This window comes from Epargyreus clarus, unplaced genomic scaffold (assembly GCF_041222505.1).
Source record: "Epargyreus clarus isolate Ecla_fem2 unplaced genomic scaffold, WU_Ecla_fem_2.2 ptg000005l, whole genome shotgun sequence".
NCBI classification, from domain to species: Eukaryota; Metazoa; Arthropoda; class Insecta; order Lepidoptera; family Hesperiidae; genus Epargyreus; species Epargyreus clarus.
This window is the reverse complement of record NW_027332213.1, coordinates 15,634,969-15,655,425: the sequence shown is the minus strand read 5'-3', so window position 1 is coordinate 15,655,425 and position 20,457 is coordinate 15,634,969. Positions and strand designations below refer to the sequence as shown.

The following is a 20,457-nucleotide window of genomic DNA, read 5'->3' as shown; positions in this document are numbered from 1 at the left end:
CTATTTAAAAATTATTCATTCATTATTTAAAGAAAAAATATTAGAATTTATTTTCAAAAATGTAAAACAATAATTACCGTGTAAGAGTTTTGATTCATGATCAATATTAGGAGTACGCATCACAATACACTTAAAATAAATTGTACTAAAAAAATGTAATAAATAAAATTATAAAAAATATTATGTATTTTAATTTTAATATCACAAATTTTATTATCACTTCTCCGTTAAGATTAAATAATATCACAGAATAAAAAGTGAAATAAAAAAGTTACATTCTCGTTAAAACCCGAACACAGATAAAAACAATTTGTACAGAATTTGAAACGGTCTGTTCCTAACATCCGCAATAGGAGTACTGGCTGAAAACTTATTTATCACTTGCTTAAAAAATGTTAGAGGTGAGTCATGAGCGGATGTATTTAGCGCTCAATGGTCAAAACAAGGAAAAACAATAAACTTTAGTCGTGAGTAAGAAAATCGGAATGCTTCAGTATCAAAACAGCTTTTTCTAACAGCTTATGTTATTTGCAGCGTGAAAGCTGTTTGGAAACGTTACAGTTTTCATGCTTTGATCACAGTAAAACTAGTTGTAAAGTCAATTACGGTCAAAATCACTATTTGTTATTTCGCACCAAAGTAGATTTTACGTTCCAAATACAAAAAATAAATTTTGAAAATTTTCTAAAATATAATTCCTCTTTAAATATTCGTATTCATTATGTTTAACAGTACCAAGTACGGTTAACTAGTAACTTGTTTGAAACTGACTCTTACATAAATAATTATATGATAAAGTCAGTGAAGGCCATTACAGTTTACTAATTTAGATTATATCGACATTACTTTCTCAATTTAAAAGGAAATTAAAAAAAAAACAAACATTTATTTCTTGAATAGCTTAATGAATGAATGTTTCTAATAAAATTATACGGTTATCCTTCTTTAATAGTACATAATATGTCATATTGTGATAAGATGTGTGTTATGGAAAAACTTTAGTAACGAAAACTTAAAGTAACTGCAGAATTTATTTTGCATGAATTGCATTTTTTTAAACATATTATATAGTTATAAACCCATTTTTGTCCCACTACTGGTTACGGGTCTCCTCGAAGAAAGAAAAGGCTATAGCCCATAGCGTTGGCCAATTGCGAATCAGCAAACTTCACACTCGTTTCTGAACTTTCCGACATTTTCCTTCACTGTTTTTACAAGGTAGGACTTTTTATTGTAAAGGAACTTCAAAAAAAGGATTATAAGTTCAATCAAACCAAAAAGCCTCTTAACTAAGGATTAGTATATAATCAAGTAGTATTAAATCCTGATCATCAATCAGGTAAATTCTATAAAGGGTTTAATGAACTTGGTTTAATGATGGCGACCTAGACGGCTGCCATTGACAAAGAGTTGCGACCGCCCAAAATAACTGACCTACAAGCCCAGGAGTATTTTCAAACACACTCGCTACGTGTTTATTATCACTCTTGTTTTCTGAAGATCTTGTGAGAGAACAGACTTGATGCCGATCGAAGCACAAATTGTAAAAACATTCGCCGATGGAAAATTGTTTGGATTGAAAATAAAGTGTGTAGAAATGAAGGTGAAGTGCTTTGTGATTTTGAAAATATATAAGTAAAGGAACACTTATTTAAAAGATACCCCAAAATTAAAGTAAAATGTTTGTAATCAACCCCATATAAAATTAGATGCCCATCTGAGGTCGGTCACAGATGCGCCGCTACCTCTGAGCACTATGCTGGAACGCTTCAGAAAAGTATGTCTTCTTTACCATACTTTCAAACCATAACACAGCAGCGCATATCACTGCTGTTATTAGGTAGGTAGGTGTGGCAGTGCCGCCAGAGTCGAACCACAAAGGGTTCTATCACCTTTATAATATCTTCTTCAGCATGCGTAATCGTTTGACATCATGATATTAAACAATTTGGAAGAACCCGAATGAGTGATCAAAATCACTTGCATATATGGGGCGAGAAAATTGAGAACCTTGATCAAAATCAAATCTAGATTCAGCCAGTAGAATCGAAATTCAATCAATGTTGATAAAACAATTGACGCATTCTCACAATCACTAACAAAGGTCAAATCAATAGGAATTTATTTGACCTCATGACCCCAGATGAATGACCACTACCCATATACCACTGATTACTCCCCCGAGAGGTATAAGAATTATTTTTACAGTCACATTTGATAGTGACTCTGAAGGACTTAAAAATGATTTAGCACTAAAATTATGCTTTATTTCCAAAAATATGGTTCCCTAAACAATAAATGGTTGCTTTATGAGATAAAAGAGATAAATCAATAAATCAAGATAATCAGTTCAAAAGATAGGTGTGAACGATCATAGCGCAGACCTAGTCGAAGAGCGTGATATATTTTTACGGCACCACCGCCACACTTATTGCTGCTTAAGAGCAATAGGTAAGTACTGCTGAGTTTTGCTTTGAAGGGATAAGGACAATAATTTTCCGAGGTGTTTCAATTTAGGCCGCATTTGTGGCCAACCTCAAATAGGAATCTGATTTTATCTTGGGTTCATTACAGATGTCCATGAGCGGTAGTAGCGATAGCAACAAATGGGTTAGGTACATGTTCATTTACTATATGTTTAGTACTTGTATATTAAAAAAAATCGAATGCCCGAAGAGATTTACCTCCTTTCATACGAGTATGTGGATACTATACGTGATCTGAGCACAAATTTTGACCTCACTTCCTGAACTTACATTTATTGATCCTCCGTAGCAGGCTCTCAGACTATGTCGTGTCCATTAACACGCGGAAGAACAACAGTGGATGCGCTGAAAATGTTCGTCATATGCCAATATGTTCGCACCCGGGGCGCCACACGTATTGATACTATTTTTGGACGTATTTGAGGTCGCATGTTTCAGCTTGATTGTATCTTAGATGAGATTGTAACGGAACACGAGAGCAGCAAGGTTTGCTCGACCCATTATTTAAATAAGTTGGAAATGCTAATAAATTATTATCACTTATGCGAAAAAAATACTAAATGAGAAAAATGTATAATGCCTAAATAAATAGATATAAATGTATTCATAAATCACTAAATGCAACACGGATGTATAATACGTTAGGATTGTTTGTTTCTGAATCTTTGTTTTCAAAAATAAAGCTTTATATTGCGTTATGTATCAATTCTGAGCCAGCGTATTTACGTAAATAGCATTTTTTTGGTGACGGGGGGCCCCTTTTAACAACCGTAAACAGCCACACAAGACGTTTTTCCCAAGGTCAAGCTGGCTGGACGGTTCGCTCGGACTCCCACTAGCACGCCCAGAGCCCCTTATAGTCACCGTCTACGACACGCAATGTATAGCTCTATTCTGGTCCCGAGCTACAGTGACATCATCTGTGACACCTATAAAACAAATTCGGTGTAGGTTGTTTATTATTGAAAAATATTCCATCTATTCATGGGACCATAGCTAACCATGACCATAGGTCAGTATAAAAAACGGAGTTTTATCCTACCGCGCTTGGCTGCATATTGACCGCCACATGTCCTTTATTAGTTCCACCAGCATACCAGCTAATATCGCGCACATGGCAGAGACTTTGCAAACAATCAACAAACGAGATGAAATGTTATGTCTACGGCTGATGAGCTATTCTTAGATCAGATGCGATCCTTCAGTGGTCTGTCAAAAATCGTAAATGCATGGAAATCATTACGAAATTATAAGCAAATTCTAAAAGGCAATTGTAGTAAAGCTTTTTTCTCACAGAAAGTGTTTAAGAGCTTAATTAAAAATTCTAAAAAGTAGGATAGATACAGTTAGATGCGTTTTTTTTATAATATAGGAGTAGCAGACGAGCAAGCAGTCCTGATTGTAAATGGCTACTACCGCCCATGGCCATCAAGATCAACCCCAGATAGGATTACATATTCCTACCTGAGGTTGGCTAGATGCTCCGTTACCCTGAGGACTAAGCTGGAACGGAAAAGTATGTCACCTTATCACACCCTTCAAACAAAAACGCAGCAGCGTTTAACACTGTTGTTATGAGAAATAGGTGTGGCGGTGGTGCCCCCGGAGTCGAAAATAAAATTATTACTACACGCAAATCAATAAGGGTTTGAAGAAACAATAAACTAGTACGTAAGCAGTTCCGATGATGACATAGATCATCAATCAAGGTTTCTAGAACCAATTGTTATAAAGTTAAATGCTAGGAATGCTATCATTCCACAGATAATATCTGCGGTTTCGTTGGATCTCAAATTTATCTCAATGTTGCATCAACACCAATCAACATTAATTGTAGGCTGGCTAATCGCGCGCTTTAAGCTGCAAGTTTTCGGCTGAAACCGGTTTGAACTAGTTGTAACCGATGCAAATGATGTATGAAATTTTAAGTTCCGTGGGACTCTGCAGCTTTGTATACTTGTTGCAAACTAATTGACGGTCTTGTGCATATTTAGTTGGGACTTTGCGTGCGAAAGTTTAATTGTCAAGTGTTATTGTAATTGAAGCTACATTAAAGGAATTTATGTACTCACAAATATTAATTCCCTGCTTCATATAAATAAACCGAATTTTATAAAGATAAGAATTTTACTGAATGCTATTTAAGAAATTGGTTGACTCTGGTGAATTAGTAAACAACCTGAGAATTTACTTAAAATGCTCAAATTTGATTATTTATTGCTTCCAAGAAAATTAGTTCGGGTGTAAAGATAAATACCGGGTATTATTTATTTTATCGCGTCATAGAACCTTTTAAGCTTATCCCCCGGATAAACAACTAATTTCTGCTCTAAATTCACGTAGTAATTTACTTGTCTAGTGCCATAGAATACTCTGTTACCTACTACAGTTTATCCTTATGACTAATAAATGTTATTTAAAGCACTATTATATGCATTAAGAAATATAGCTTCATTCATATAGTACTATCAACTTCAATTTTGTTTTCTTTCGTGTCTTGTGTATCTTTAATCTCTTGTCAGTTGTCACAGAGCCAATTTGAATATAATAAACATTTTCTACTACGTACTTGACTAGTTCATGATTATTGCACTTGTATTCGGATTATAATTCAAATATGTTTCTTTCTAATATTTATTTTCTGAAAGTTACTTTAAGCTGTAACATCGTTGAAAATTAGAAAACGTAGTTATAAAAGCTAAAATATACACAGTGAACAGCTTTTAAATTTTACGTACATTTTTTATGGAATTATCGGTAGTGTCAAGTAAATAATTATTAGGTAACTATAATAATAAATATCACAAAGTCATTTCAGTTTCATGAACCATTTAGTAGAATGAACGAACTATCTCACGCTAGAAATACTTGTGTCAAAAATACTTCGGGTAACTCATACTCGGTACAACCGGTACCATTTTATATTCCACTAGCTGACCCGGCAAACTTTGTACCGCCTCAAAATCTATTTATCAAATATATTTCATATAAAATATAGCCTATGGTAGTCGTGGATAATGTAGCTTTCGAATGGTGAAAGAATTTTTAAATTCGGTCCAGTAGTTTTTGAGCCTATTCATTACAATCAAACAAATACAAAGTTTTCCTCTTTATAATATTAGTATAGATTATTATTTAATTAATACATTACAATCATTACTTCGAAATAGGAATAATAAGTGTAGAAGATTATGATATTACTTATTATATCTGAAAAATGTAATAAATACTTTTCTTGTACAATGCGTTCAGCGTGACAGCGTGACGCGACGCCCGACGTGACTGGCGTCCCGGCGTGCGTCTACATCTGCAGGGCTGATACACATACTTAGAAAAGAATGTTCAAGAACCCTCTGGGTTTCAACTGTGCACCACCACAGCAATTACAGCCTGCTCAACAGATAGTAAGGTGGTAGAACCCTCTGTGGACTCTGGGGACACCACCGCCGCACCAATGTCTACCTAATAACAGCAATGCATAGCGTTGATATGTTCCACTTTGAAGGGTATGGCAAGGAAGACATATATATATGTCTTCCTTGTCATACCCTTCAAAGATGTTTCAGCTTAGTTTTTAGATGAATGTGCTTACCAACAAAAATCCTTTAGCGTTTATTGTTCCACTGCTGGGCGCGCTTTACCCAGAGTGAGATGGATTTAGGCCATACTCTACCGCGCTGGCCAAGTGTGGATTGCTAGACTTTACATACATTTACGTTTCCCCACAATGTCCTCCAATCATGGACCCCCCGACTGAGAGACCAGGTCCCAACCATAAGGCTATCGCTACATGTTTCCTACATATGATTTATATAATAACTTTATTTCAGTAACACAAAAGAAATCTAAAAGAAAAACCCGAGTAGTGACAACCCTATTCTAATATGTCGCCTATATGTCGTAGGTGAACGAAATGGGAGAAAATGCTCGATGACGTAATTCAGGCTTTTACTACTACAATAGGATTACCGGCTTCTACTTTAATGGCTCCCGACAATACATTATTTTTATCATATGACGAATACCTAATCTAGTATTTCTTTTAAATGTTAGGTATTAGGATCTTTAAGTATCTTAGGCCTGGGCATGACATCAATCTGCGCAAAGGAGTGGATAGCCCTTTTATACTTTGCAATTTCAATTAAATTTCTATAGATCAATTGTAGTTTATTTCCAGCTCCTTTCTAAGGTTCCACATCTCGGAAAGAAGCTGATTTTAAGACTGCTGAAGCTTGAACATATTTTTAAAATACGTGATGAACCTACCACCTTAGTAAGATCATCGTGAGACCACCTTTTAAAACAATATTCAATTCGGTCCTTACGTCAGCACCTCTTTATGTCGGGGTTAGTAGATCTATTTTTTTTTCAAAAAAATCTATTAACCCCTTTCGGTGAGGACTAATAGATGATGTTTCAAAGCTAAGTTCGACTGCGGAGACACACCTTTTTCTAGAGTGAAGCAGTTCTGCTTTCACTAAAGTGGAATGGTGTGGATGTCGTCTGACTTACATAAGAGGCGAAGGTTTCTAGGGTGGTAGAACCCTTTGTGGTTCGACTCCGGCGGCACCACCGCCAAACCTATTTCTACCTAATAACAGCAGTGTTAGGCGCTGCTGTGTTCCGTTTTGAAAAGTGTGGTAAGGGAGACAGACTTTTCCGAGGCGTTCCAACTTAGTCCTCAGGGGTAGCGGCGCATCTGTGGCCGACCTAAGGTAGGAATATCTAATCCTAACTGGGGTTGATTACAGAAGTCCATGGGCAGTAGCCACTTACCATCAGGTGGACTGCATGCTCTTCTGCTACTCCCATATTATAAAAAAGGCGATTATCCCAGTACTCAAGAATGGTAATGCATCCAAGCTTGGCTTCGCGTAGAAACCTTGTTCTATATGCATTTGGTTACAGATATCCATGAGCGGCAGCACCACTTACAATCAGATGGACAGCATACTCATTTACCATTTAAGTATTTAACATTGGACAAAGTTTAAAGAGCAACAATATTTACAGAAGCGTTTAGTACAAGGTGAATGCCACCGCCATATCGTATCTGTGCGAGGATGTTATCTATCCAATAACCACTACAGATATCGACGAATTGATGAGCTTGTTACGTGTGCAGCAAAGATTTTTGATACTTACATCATGTACACATAACTAACAGACACAATCATATGTGTTATAAATGTTTGTTGTCGATGATAGAACTATTTTTGGTTTGACTCCCGAGTAACCACGGTGTGATATGCTACAAAGTAATAAGTCTGTAAATAGAACTCCAGGCGACATTTTCCAAATCTATATAGTTCGCAATTTACATACTTTAAGTATGTAAATTGCCGAAGGTGGTAGAACCCTTTGTGGTTCGACTCCGGCGGCACCACCGCCACACCTATTTCTGCCTTATAACAGCAGTGTTAGGCGCTGCTGTGTTCCGTTTTGAAGGGTGTGGTGAGGGAGACATACTTTTCCGAGGCGATCCAGCTTAATCCTCAGGGGTAGCGGCGCATCTGTGGCCGACCTCAGATAGGAATATCTATCCTATCTGGGGTTGATTACAGATGTCAATGGGCGGCAGGAGCCACTTACCATCAGGTGGACTGCATGCTCGTCTGCTACTCCTATATTGTATAAAAAAAAATTTAAAAAAATCACTGGGCAAGACTTATGTGGCCAATAACTCAAATATTTATAAAACTGGGAGCTTACCGCAAAAGAAATATGGCGGACTATAGCCTAAAAAAGCTTTCTCAAGCTAATGTCACTGTCACGACAATGAGGAACATAGCAAGAGTTACGACCAACATCAACATCTACTTTTAGTGGAAAGCTGTTTTGTTCATTTTGGGTGTAAGGGTGTGGATTCGGCTAATTTAAATATAAGATGACTATTTTAGTCCTCAGGACTAAACAGGAGACAACGCACCTGTGATCGGCTTTTTTTTATTTTTCATAATATAGGAGTAACAGACGAGCATGCAGTCCACCTGATGGTAAGTGGCTACTGCCGCCCATGGACATCTGTGATCAACCCTGATAGGGTTAGATATTCCTACCTGAGGTTGGACACAGATGCGCCGCTACCCCTGAGGACTAAGATGGAACGCCTCGGAAAAGTATGTCTCCCTTACCACACCCTTCAAAACGGAACACAGCAGCGCTTAACATTGCTGTTATTAAGCAGAAATACGTGTGGCGGTGGTGCCACCGGAGTCGAACCACAAAGGGTTCTACCACCTTCTAGTAGAACTCCATATTTATATGGAGTTGGTTACAAACATCCTTGGGCGGCAGTTAGCACTTACCGTTAGGACTGCATGCTTGTTATCTATTATCTTATATATAAAATTCTCGTGTCGCAATGTTCGTTACCGTACTCCTCCGAAACGGCTTTACCGATTTTCACCAATTTTATATGCATATTCAGTAGGTCTGAGAATCGGCTACTATTTATTTTTCATACCCCTAAGTGATAAGAGTTGTTCACTTTTTACATTTTTTTATTTATATGGCAATACGTTTGCCGGGTCAGCTAGTAATGCTATAAAAAACATAAAATACATAACATAACATAGCAGGATGATTATCAACGATCAGTTATGTGCTCATATGGTAGGTAGTATACTCGTATCCTGCTACGCCGTAGAGTATTGTTTAGAAAGCATTCCAGTTTGTAAAGATAATGCATTTATCTCAACAATCACTTCACGTAATCGGTTTGTTTTTTACTTTAACGTTAATAAATCTATTAAATGTGAAATCAAATTCCTAGATATGGTTATGAACGTAAATATAGAAGATAAGGATTGTAGCCTTACATATATAGTTTCAACAGGAAATATCGAAAAAATCGGAATCTGTGTGTGTTTTGGTGATCGGAGTTGAACGAAATTGCAGCAAAACCCTACCGCAAACAATAGTAACGTAACTAAAATATTTTTCTATTCTTTCTTTTTTCTTCCTTCATTTCACATTTACAGCAATAGATATATCCGTTCATTCGAGAATGGACGGGGATAGCAAGCGCAGCTGAACTATTTCACCTCTCAAAAAACCGTGAGGGATTTAGACAGCTGATAGCCGACCTTCACTAGTTGGGAGGCAAGAAGAAGAAGAAGCAATAGATACTTTAAGAAGGTAAGTAGGCATATAAAGATGACATATGTAGATGATAGAACATTTCATGCAACGACTCCAAACGTGCCAACACCACATCTGTAACCGCCTTAAAACAAGTGTTAAGCGTCTCTGTGGTTTGCTTTGAAGAATGTCGTGAGGTAGACACTCAAGTCCTATCTCCTATCTGGATTTGATTTTACAATATCTGAGCGGCAGTTATCTACAACTTACTATAAGATGTACTGGATACTAGTTTGCTAATTCTAAAAAATAAAAACGTTTCAAATAGCAGTAACTGTAAAATGATCGACTAATTCCATGTCGTTAAGGAAGGAAACTAATAAACATTAGAAAATAAAGAAGCCTATTCATATGAGGACAATGTTTGAAGAATTCGTAAATTTATTTATAAAGCCCCTGAAACCATGACAAATTAAGAAGCCTATTCATACGAGGATAATGCTAAAGATGATTCGTAAATATAAATAAAACTAAAACATTCATGACTTGTAGCAACTAGAAAAATCAACCACCAAACCACTTAACACGTGATAAATATGGTCCAGCGGTTCCCAAATACGGGTACGCTAACCGCAAAACATGCTCGTATGTTTTGTCAATGAATAAGCGTATCTATATAGAGTTGTTTGTTTTTCAATGGAATTTAACACTGGAAACTATAATTGTAGGTAAATATTGGATCAATGTGTAGGTACTACTTTAACTCATTCTAAGGACAAAAATGTACCTACTTTAACTCACAGCCTAAGGACAACAAGTACCTATGAAACTAGTTTTTACCCGCGGTTTTGCTTGCGGTCATAGGTATTTTCTATGACGCAGGAACAGTACTACTTTTCGAAGTAATGGGGATGGGGGATTTTTAAGGTGGTAGAACCCTTTGTGGTTCGACTCCGGCTGCACCACCGCCACACCTATTTCTACCTAATAACAGCAGTGTTAGGCGCTGCTGTGTTCCGGTTTGAAGGGTGTGGTAAGGGAGACAGACTTTTCCAAGGCGTTCTAGCTTAGTCCTCAGGGGTAGCAGCGCATCTGTGGCCGACCTCAGGTAGGAATATCTAATCCTATCTGGGGTTGATTACAAATGTCCATGAGCGGTAGTAGCCACTTAACATCAGGTGGTCTTAACAACCCTATGTCCTTTTCTGAACCTCTGATAACGTGTTTACAAGATTTCACGACAATCAGTTACGTCGTTAAGGCGTTAAAGTGGAGCAAAAAAACAAACAAAAATACATTCACATTTATAATATTAGTCAGGATCATATATTTATATAAATGGACGATTTTTTAAAGTTCCGTAGGTACTCAAATGCTAAAAATGGTTATAGCGGCCTTAGTTATTATATCGGCTATAGTAATATACACTATGTAAAAATTTAAATCGTGATAGCCTAGTGGTTAAGAAACTCGGCCTCTCGATCGAGAGGTCCGAGGTTCAAATCCCAGGCACGTACCTCTGATTTTCCAGATTTATGTGCGTATTAGAAATTAATTATCACTTGCTAAACAGTGAAGGAAAACATCTTGAGGAAACCTGCATACCTGAGATATTTATAAAAAAAAATCTCAAAAGTATGTGAAGTCTACCAATACGCACTTGGCCAGCGCGGTGGACTATGGTCTAATCTAAGCCAGCTAAGTGCCCAGCAGTGGGACAGTAATGGGTTGTTGATGATTATGATGAAAACTTTAAATCAGTAATAGCGTGAATGAAGCGCTAAGTGAATTAGCGTTAAATCAGTAATGGTGAGCGTTGAAACTCGGCCTGTCGATCGATGGGTCCAAGGTTCAGAGCCCAGACACGCATCTCTGACTTTTCAAAATCATGTGCGTATTTGAAATTAAATAAAACATGCTTTAGCTGCGAAGGAAAAGATCGTGAGGAAACCTGAACACCTGAGAGATTTAAAGGTATGTGAATTCTACCTAATTTAAAGGCATTTGGCCAACCTGATGGTCTATATCCTAAACCTTCTCATATTGAGAGGACGCCCATACCCAGTAGTGGAATAGTGATTGACCATACAAAAATTTAAAGTATATGTCTACATTCACGATATCCAAGTCATATGCTCCTAAATAACGCATACAGCATGTGTTTAAAATTTTATAACAGACTGCCTGATACTTTTAAAACTATACCGGAAAATTTGTTTAAGTTAAAACTTTAAAAAATCTTATTAGAACATAACTTTTATGACATTTAATATATAGGAAAGTATAGTATTGTTGAATCTTTGTTGAATTAATTGTATTTAATTATATTGAAATTGTTTGAACTGTAATATTAGCATGATATTCAATGAATATAGCTGAATATGATACTAATGTATTTGTTGTAGCACCTGTAAAAACTGTAATATTCATGGCAAATAAATGATTACGCTTTCTACATTCATAGCCCCACACTAGGATACCCTGTATCGTGGGTGCCATGGACACACACAGAGACAAATACACAAACACCCAGACCCAGAAACAGAAATCTAAATTCATCATTTAGAAAATCTGTGTGGCCGGGGATCGAACCCGGGACCCTCTGCACGTCAGACCGGCATGGTGACCGCTCCGCCACGCGGGTCGTCAAATTAATTTATTATGACAGAAAGACAGACAAGGAGGCTTAGTAATATAGGTTATTCTATTTATAAAACGATGATGATACATCGATTGTCGATATAGTACACTCAGTAGTAAGTGATTAATCGGTAAATTAATTAAAAATGCATCCTTATCAAGTAGCCTCGATAAGCCGATGTTACTGGGTCAGTCAACTCATGTATTTTGTTATTGTTATGACCAATTATTGTTACATACTGTTTTATAAGAAGTTAATACAGTTGTTTTGAAATTCGGGTCACATTTGGGATAAGCGGTGGGTAACCCCGCTTTATTGCGATGCACTTTGGTTAGACACATAGAGAGAACGTGATCGTGTCTTAGTTAAAAATTGTATAATCCGCGTAAAATTAGTCCGCTCTGAATATAGAAATGAATCGCGTCGTCATAGCAAATTGTATGACAACACCTGCTCGCAACTTCAGAGCGGACTAGCAGTTTGGCACGAACTATACCTTACACATAAATCCTTTTCCGAGGCGTTCCAGCTTAGTCCTCAGGGGTAGCGGCCCACATATCCCTGTTTCGCTCCCACGACATCGGGTACCTTTTGAAGGTTTCCTCCTCGTAAACAAAAAACAGAAAAAACGGCGCATCTGTGACCAACCTCAGCCTCAGCCTAGGAATATCTAATCCTATCTGGGGTTGATTACAGAATTCCATGGGCGGCAGTAGCCACTTACCATGAGGTGGACTGCATGCTCATCTGCTACTGCTATATTACTAAAAAGTTGTAACTACCAGTCATTATTATTATAACAAAAAACAAGCTGCTCAATAATAATTACGAAAAGAGGAAGTAGCCTTTGTCACTCCGGCAATTAAGGCGACAAAATCTTATTTGTTATAATCCATTTGGGCTGTAAGGCGTGCCGAAGAATAAGACATTAAGTTCTCAAAAACAAAGGATAATCAAGGATCAAACAGATAGGATTAGATATTCCTACCTGAGGTCGGCCACAGATGCGCCGCTACCATTGAGGACTAAGCTGGAACGCCTCGGAAAAGTCTGTCTCCCTTACCACACCCTTCAAACCGGAACACAGCAGCGCCTAACACTGCTGTTATTAGGTAGAAATAGGTGTGACGGTGGTGCCGCCGGAGTCGAACCACAAAGGGTTCTACCACCTTCAAATACGTACCTACGTACTTCTAAGTCTGAAGTTCACTATGCAGTCGCAGCTTGAAGCATTCGATACTGGCTGCTCCAAGCTGCTCGTGTATGGCTGTCCTTAGACTTTGGCCCACCGCGCTATCCAAGTGAGAATCGGACTTCGCACACCCATGAGGTTTCATCACGATGTTTTCCTTTACTGTTTAAGCATTAATAATTAATTTCTATGCATAACTGAAAAATCAGAGTTGCGTGCATTGGATTTTAAGCTCAGATCTCCCGAATGAGTGACCGATTACTTTTATTTAAAGAAAACAAATGTTTTTTATCTCGTTCTTTCATTAAAATAAAGACCTACGCGAAAGTAACCAATAAAATGGATATTCATCTTTTATTTTACAGTCATGCAAAAATTACTAGCAGGGACCGAACACTTATGATATCAACTTTCCTGATACCAAAGTATTTATAATGGGTATAAATTGCATTTTTTCTATATCTACCCTCCTTTTGCCACGCACGTCATGAGTTATGACTCCAGATAGGAGCCAGGCATAATTATGAAGCAAATAATTATACAGTTTATTTTATAATTAAACATCTTTTATGTTTAATTACTAGGTACCGGGTGGTATAGTAAACTGATGTATAAAGGGTTCTTGGTTCGATTTCAGTTCAGGAAAATATCTAATACAATAATATTTTTTGGGTAATTTCGGATATTTACATATAAATATTCAAATCCAATCAAAAATGTATATTTGATTTGATTTGATTGTTCAGTCGTCGTCATCCTCAAGTCAGTACTGTCCCACTGCTGGGAACGGGCGTTTCAGAATCAAAGTTTTTTAGGCCAAATGCGGATCGGTAGACTTCACACACATTTTTTTTTTAACTCAAACACGTGTAGATTTACTCACAAAGTTTCCTTCACATCGTTAAGACAGTGATTATTAATTTCTAATATTCAAAATAACTAGAAGTGTGTCCAGATTCGAACGTCGGACCCCCGATTGATAATCTTAGTCTCAACCACCTGACTATCAATACTATACCAAATATCTAAACTCCTTGACCTAATACCTAATCATTCACGACTTAAAGGTGTGCCCAGTCGGGAATGGTACCCGGGACTACGATATGCATGAGTAACCTTTAGTGCTCGAATGTTCTCAACTATTCTGATCAATTGTCAATGATTTCTCGAACCCTGAATCATTGCGTGTAAGACCTACTGATTGCATTTTACATAAAAAATATTGATCCAATTTTTTTATATTTAAGTACTAGATAAATAAATTATTCGAACGGACCTTTTTTATAACATAGCAGTAGTAGGCTAGCATACAGTCCACCTGATGGAGAGTGGCTACTGCCGTCCATGGACATATGTAATCAACCCCAGATAGGATTAGATATTCCTACCTGAGTCGACCACAGATGCAGCGCTAGCCGTGAGGACTAAGCTAGAACGCCTCTGAAAAGTATGGCTCCCTTACCACACCCTTCAAAACAGAACACGGTCGCGCTTAACACTGCTGTTTATTAGGCAGAAATAGGTGTGGCGGTGGTGCCGCCAGAGTCGAACCACAAAGGGTCCACCTTCGAAATGTACATAGTGTATGACATTAATACCACTGAGCCATCAGCGCTATATTGTCCAGATGTGTCTATTTATCACGAATGTCACTTCACACGACCACCGCAGTAAATCATTCTCGAATGGAAAGAAAAACGCTATTATTCCAAAAATATACGCTTGTAACTGTCGTAGATTTTTCTTCGAAAATTTTGCAAACGTTGCGAAAACTAAACTAACAACGCAATTACTTTATAAATAGAAGCTTTATTTGAACATAAAATTTGTGATACATTGTATGCGTACCACGAAGGTTCGGAGGGTCGATTCCTTGGAACATTTAATGTTTGTATTTATTTACAATACAAGTCAATTATTACTTACTGAAACGAAAAAGGAAAACTTCATGACTCACGAAAAAAAATTATATTTGTCCAGCACTTTGTAAAACCTTCTCATTCTACCTTGTTTTTTATATTATAATATAGGCGTAGAAGACGAGCATGCAGTCCACCTGATGGTAAGGGGCTACTACCGCCCACGGATATCTGTAATCACTCCAGATTGGATTAGATATTCCTACCTGAGTTCGGCCACAGATGCACCGCTACCTATGAGGACTAAGCTGGAACGCCTCGGAAAAGTATGTCTCCCTTACCACACCTAGTTCGTTATCAATTGCTTTAATGAAAAAGGAAAATACCATAACTCATGAATAAAAAATCTAGATTTCTCAACGTTGTGTAAAAACTTTTAATTTTAAGAGACTTTGTCCAGCAGTGGGAAAGTAATGGGTTTATGATTAACTAAATACGTAGATGGTAGAAGTCTCCATAATACCACAGAAATCTGCTTTTATTCTGAAGGGCGTGGTAAGGCAAACATTATTGCTTAGTCCTTAGTAACCTGTAGTCGACTTCAGTTAGACTGTACTAGAAACTAAGACAAAACCTCTTACAATAATTTAAGATAAAAAGAGTACTTTCTTTGGTAACTTGTGTTTTTGAAAAATAAATATAACACACACATACAGACAGACATAATGAACACCGCCATATTCTTGCTGCGTAGTACGCACTAATGGTATTGTGGCTTTGTTCCTATGATGTATATTGGCACATGAAACGTTCGAACTTAGTACTTACTCGGGAAATACGATTGAGTAAAAAAATGCTTTTAATTACTTTAGATTGGTACAGTAAGGCTACCGTAAGGTATAATTTTAAAATAATTTTCTCTTTTTTTAGAAGAGCTTACCCCCAATATTTTCCCAGAAGTGGGAGACGCAACGACCCAAGTCAAAAGTCGAAATTAGGTTGTAACCATTTTATTTCAATTATTACTTTGTAAAACAAAATCGTATAAAACAAAAAGAAAAATATTTACAGAGCTAGATCATTTTGTATTCAAATTATTGTTATTCGATAAAAAATATTATAAAGTAATATTTAAAATATTAATTTATGCTAATTGTAAAAAAATGTTGCATAATAATAATATACATAATTATGTCAATTTATTTCTACACAGAGCTTTAGACGTCCGGTTCTACGACAAGTAGCTTAAAGTCGCTTACGACGCTTTTAAGCTCGTTTGTATTGCGTAGCACGCCACGCAGTGCAACTGGTGTCTACTGCCTACGTAGTCAATATAACTACACTAAGTTATTTCCAAAAATATGTCCTTCCTTGAAGAAATCAAAAATCAACTTGTATATAAACGCACCTAAAATTTAAATTAAAAAAAAATCTCACCTGGTTGCTCCTCCATACTCATGAGTTCAAATACCACAGAGTCCGAACTTAAAACTAACTTAAAGCTAGTATCACACTAAACCCAGATCACGTTAAGACCACAAACACTACGCTTAAATTAATTATTAGTCTTAGGTTAATTATTTATTTTATCCCATTTGTTTCAAAACTTGAGTTTGACGCGCGAGCGGTACCGAGGCATGGGGCGTGCGACGCGAGCGAGTGACAAATGCCTACTGTGACAGGGAGGGTAGGGATTGTAGGGAACAGGGAATTATCGATACTGTGCTGTGCTGTCTTGCTCGATATCGGTGTTCCTGAAGGATAGGGAAAATGTTTATACAGTGACTGCGGTCTCGCTTTTTAGGAAGTGTTTATTTTTCCAGTTAACTGAGAGTGTGGTTCGCGTAAGGGAAATCCTCGTTACATCTATTTTTCCCTAATAACTGCAGTGTTTATCGGTGCTGTGGTTAGTTCGCAGGAGTAGCCATATTTGTTTGAAGAATTTAATCTTATCTGTCGTTAAGATGTTCATGGGTAGCAATTTCTACTTCAATATTATAAAATAAAATCTATTCGTGGTCATTGGTCATAGATTTGTCATGATTTTCATGGTTTGGTTGATCAGTTGTAGGACCAACTTTTGCGAATTGTAAACACATAAATGCAAAGATAAATTATCAATAGAACTATTGAACAGTCAATACTAATATTGCTTACTTTCCTTTACCATTTCTACCTACCAAAGTTTGAAAATCTCTAGTGTAAAGAAATTGTCAAATCTATGGTAGGAAAACATTGGATAGATTGAATATTAACAACAGGCGTCGATCGCTACCGTTCACAGCGTTAATAGCTTTACACATAATCTTACCAAACAATAACATCGATACACAAAGTGTAACATCACTAGATAACGTCATTAATACGTGGGTAAGATTCGATTCCGGCCAAGTACTTTGATCGAGTGACATTGTCGAATCTGCTACTACCCTGTTCGAAATAACTTCAATAACAAAATGGCAACAACATGAATTTGTAAACATATCTGTTACTTAATTAATCATTACATTATTTTTAATATTACAATGACATTGATCGTACTAAATGTGTAATGCTTTCATGACATAAGATTACATTTTTATAATACCCATAACACGACACCACCGTCACACCTTCTGCCTAATAACAGCAGTGTTAAGCGCTGCTGTGTTGTGGTTTGAAGGGTACATACTTTTCCGAGGCATTCCAGCTTAGTCGTTTAGTTGGGGGTTGTACCTGGGGATCGTAGTTAGGGATAGCGGTGCATCTGTGGCCGACCTCAGGTAGGTATTCAATTTATCTGGGGTTGATTACAGATGTCCAGTATGGGCAGTAGTAACTTACCATCAGGTGGACTGCATGCTCGTCTTTTATTATAAAAAAAATGATGGTAAATACTATTAAGTCCATGAAAGTCTATAATTAACCCCAGATAGGAAGTCCTTAGGATCGATATAAGCTTTCTGAAGACTAAGTTGGAACGTCTCGTATAAACATCTCTCCCTTCAAACCAGACCACAGCTGTGTTGTTTTTATTCAGGCAGAATTAGTGGGGTGTAGTTGAAGCATGCACGTTCTACCATCTCTACACTACTATACCTGCTATACACCTAAAAACCTCCTGTTATTTGACGACCTCCTGACGACCCGCGTGGCGGAGCGGCCACCATACCGGTTTGATGCGCAAAGGGTCCCGGGTTCGATCCCCGGCCAGACAGATGTCTAAATGATGAATTTAGATTTCTGTTTCTTGGTCTGGGTGTTTGTGTATTTGTCTAAGTGTGTGTCCATGGCACCCACGACACAGGGAATCCTAGTGTGGGGCTGTGAGTGTAGAAAGCGTTTATTATTTGACCTAAATAAATATCCCAACGCATCAGATATAAAATGATTCCTTTACTTTCATCTCAAGTTAAATTGTTACATTAGATTTTATTTGCAAAGTATTCCCTATCACGACCACGTACGGCCTTGGTGGCCACCATGAGGCATGGTGACGTGGGCAAATAGCCGAGGTGAGGCATAATGACGTGCACACACGGGCTGTTGACTCGCCCGCCATTACCGTGACCTTGGGATGGGGGAACATAGGGTTGGAAAACGGAAATTGAAAGCTACGGATATTGCTGTTGGCAAAATGCACTCCCTCCACAAATTCAAAATGTGCTAAAGAGCTAAAATATATTTTTACAAGACCAAAATATTGATTGCAAACAAAGGCATAAAAAGGCACAAAACATATAAGTTTCGGGCAACTTATGTTATTTATGTTCATAATTTTTATCCTGCAAATATATTTTTCTACAACCCATAAGCCCACGAGTGGGCCTTTAGATACTACAAGGCGCTACCGCAGTAGGATTACAGTCATCTTCCTGGCTTTTCTATCTTCAACTTTCAAGCAAGACGCAACTTCTGATACGAATATCATAGGTATAATCAGGAACTTGAGCCCTGACTCTTCTATCTAATGCAGAACTAAATCATTACATCATCATTCCGTTATCAATACCAATTAATAAAAGTATATATGAAACAAAATAAATATCACAATAAAAACTGCACTCCTTACAATAACTCCTTAGAATAGCTTCTATATAAAAACACGTTTTCTACACGCACAGCCCCACACTAATATCTGGCCGGGGATCCAACCCAGGACCCTCTGCCTCTCTCTATAAAAAATGGGTAAAATAAATAAGAACCAAATTGTCCACAGTAGACAGCCCTGGACCTCGTGGCCACAAGTCACCCAGCCCAGGTATTCTCTGATTAAATTCGCCGGAAGGTCAGCTCGTGGCGAAATGTATTTTTGGATTTATCTTCGTGCTCCAAGGCGTGGTTATTGTTGGTCATTGGTCACTCGTAACCTCGGCGAATGGACAGCGTCTAGCAAACTTTACAACTCTTAAGTAGATTTCTTTAAACGTGTATCTAGTTTAAGTGAATTGAATTATAGTTTCTGGAAATATCAAATAATAGCATTTTAATTTTATTAGCAAAAAAACAAAATTCAATAATGACTTTCAAACTTTATTTTCTTTTGGTTCTTATATATAAAATTCTCGTGTCACATGTTAGTTACCGTACTCCTCCGAAACAGCTTTACCGATTTTCACCAAATTTTGTATGCATATTCAGTTGGTCTTAGAATCGGCTACTATCTATTTTTCATACGCCTAAGTGATAAGGGTTGTTCATCATTTCAACATTTTTTTATTTATATGGTAACACAACGTTTGCAGGGTCAGCTAGTTATTTCTAAAATTTTTGTTTTCGCTATAGACCGGGGGCGCGAAATAAACAACTTTTGGTGTAGTTCAACGAATACTTAAGTTACAAAATTGTTAAACTAATTATGATCACATTTCAAGCAAAGACAAGAGAACTTGCCAGGCTTATAAGGTGGTTTCTATTCAGCAGATAACACTATTTGTGTCTGAAAGTGGAACCTCGGATACTTGATCGGGAAGTCGAATTTCAAGCACCAATCTATCTCTCCTACTACCGTCCCACTGCTGGGCAAGGGTCTCGTCTCAGAATAGGAAGGGTTAAGCTATAATAGTACACCGCGCAGGCCAAGTGCGTATTTGTAAACTTCACATATCTGAAAACTTGTTTTCTGAAATGTGCATACTTGAGGAATATTTAATTCCTCAAGTATGCAGATTTCCTCGCGATGTTTTCCTTCACCGTTTTAAGCTAATAATATGTAGT

At 37.3% G+C, this 20,457-nt stretch overlaps 1 protein-coding gene across 1 annotated transcript in view; it reads right to left on the bottom strand.

Moving 5' to 3' along the window:
* Positions 1-16,932, bottom strand: part of LOC140742414 (synaptic vesicle glycoprotein 2C) — a 45,219-nt gene extending 28,287 nt beyond the window's left edge. The window contains exon 1 of the mRNA XM_073073349.1: positions 16,699-16,932. Coding sequence (XP_072929450.1) covers positions 16,699-16,720 — 22 coding nt within the window. The 5' untranslated portion in view covers positions 16,721-16,932. The remainder of the gene's footprint in view (positions 1-16,698) is intronic.
* Between the last annotated feature and the right edge of the window lie 3,525 nt (positions 16,933-20,457).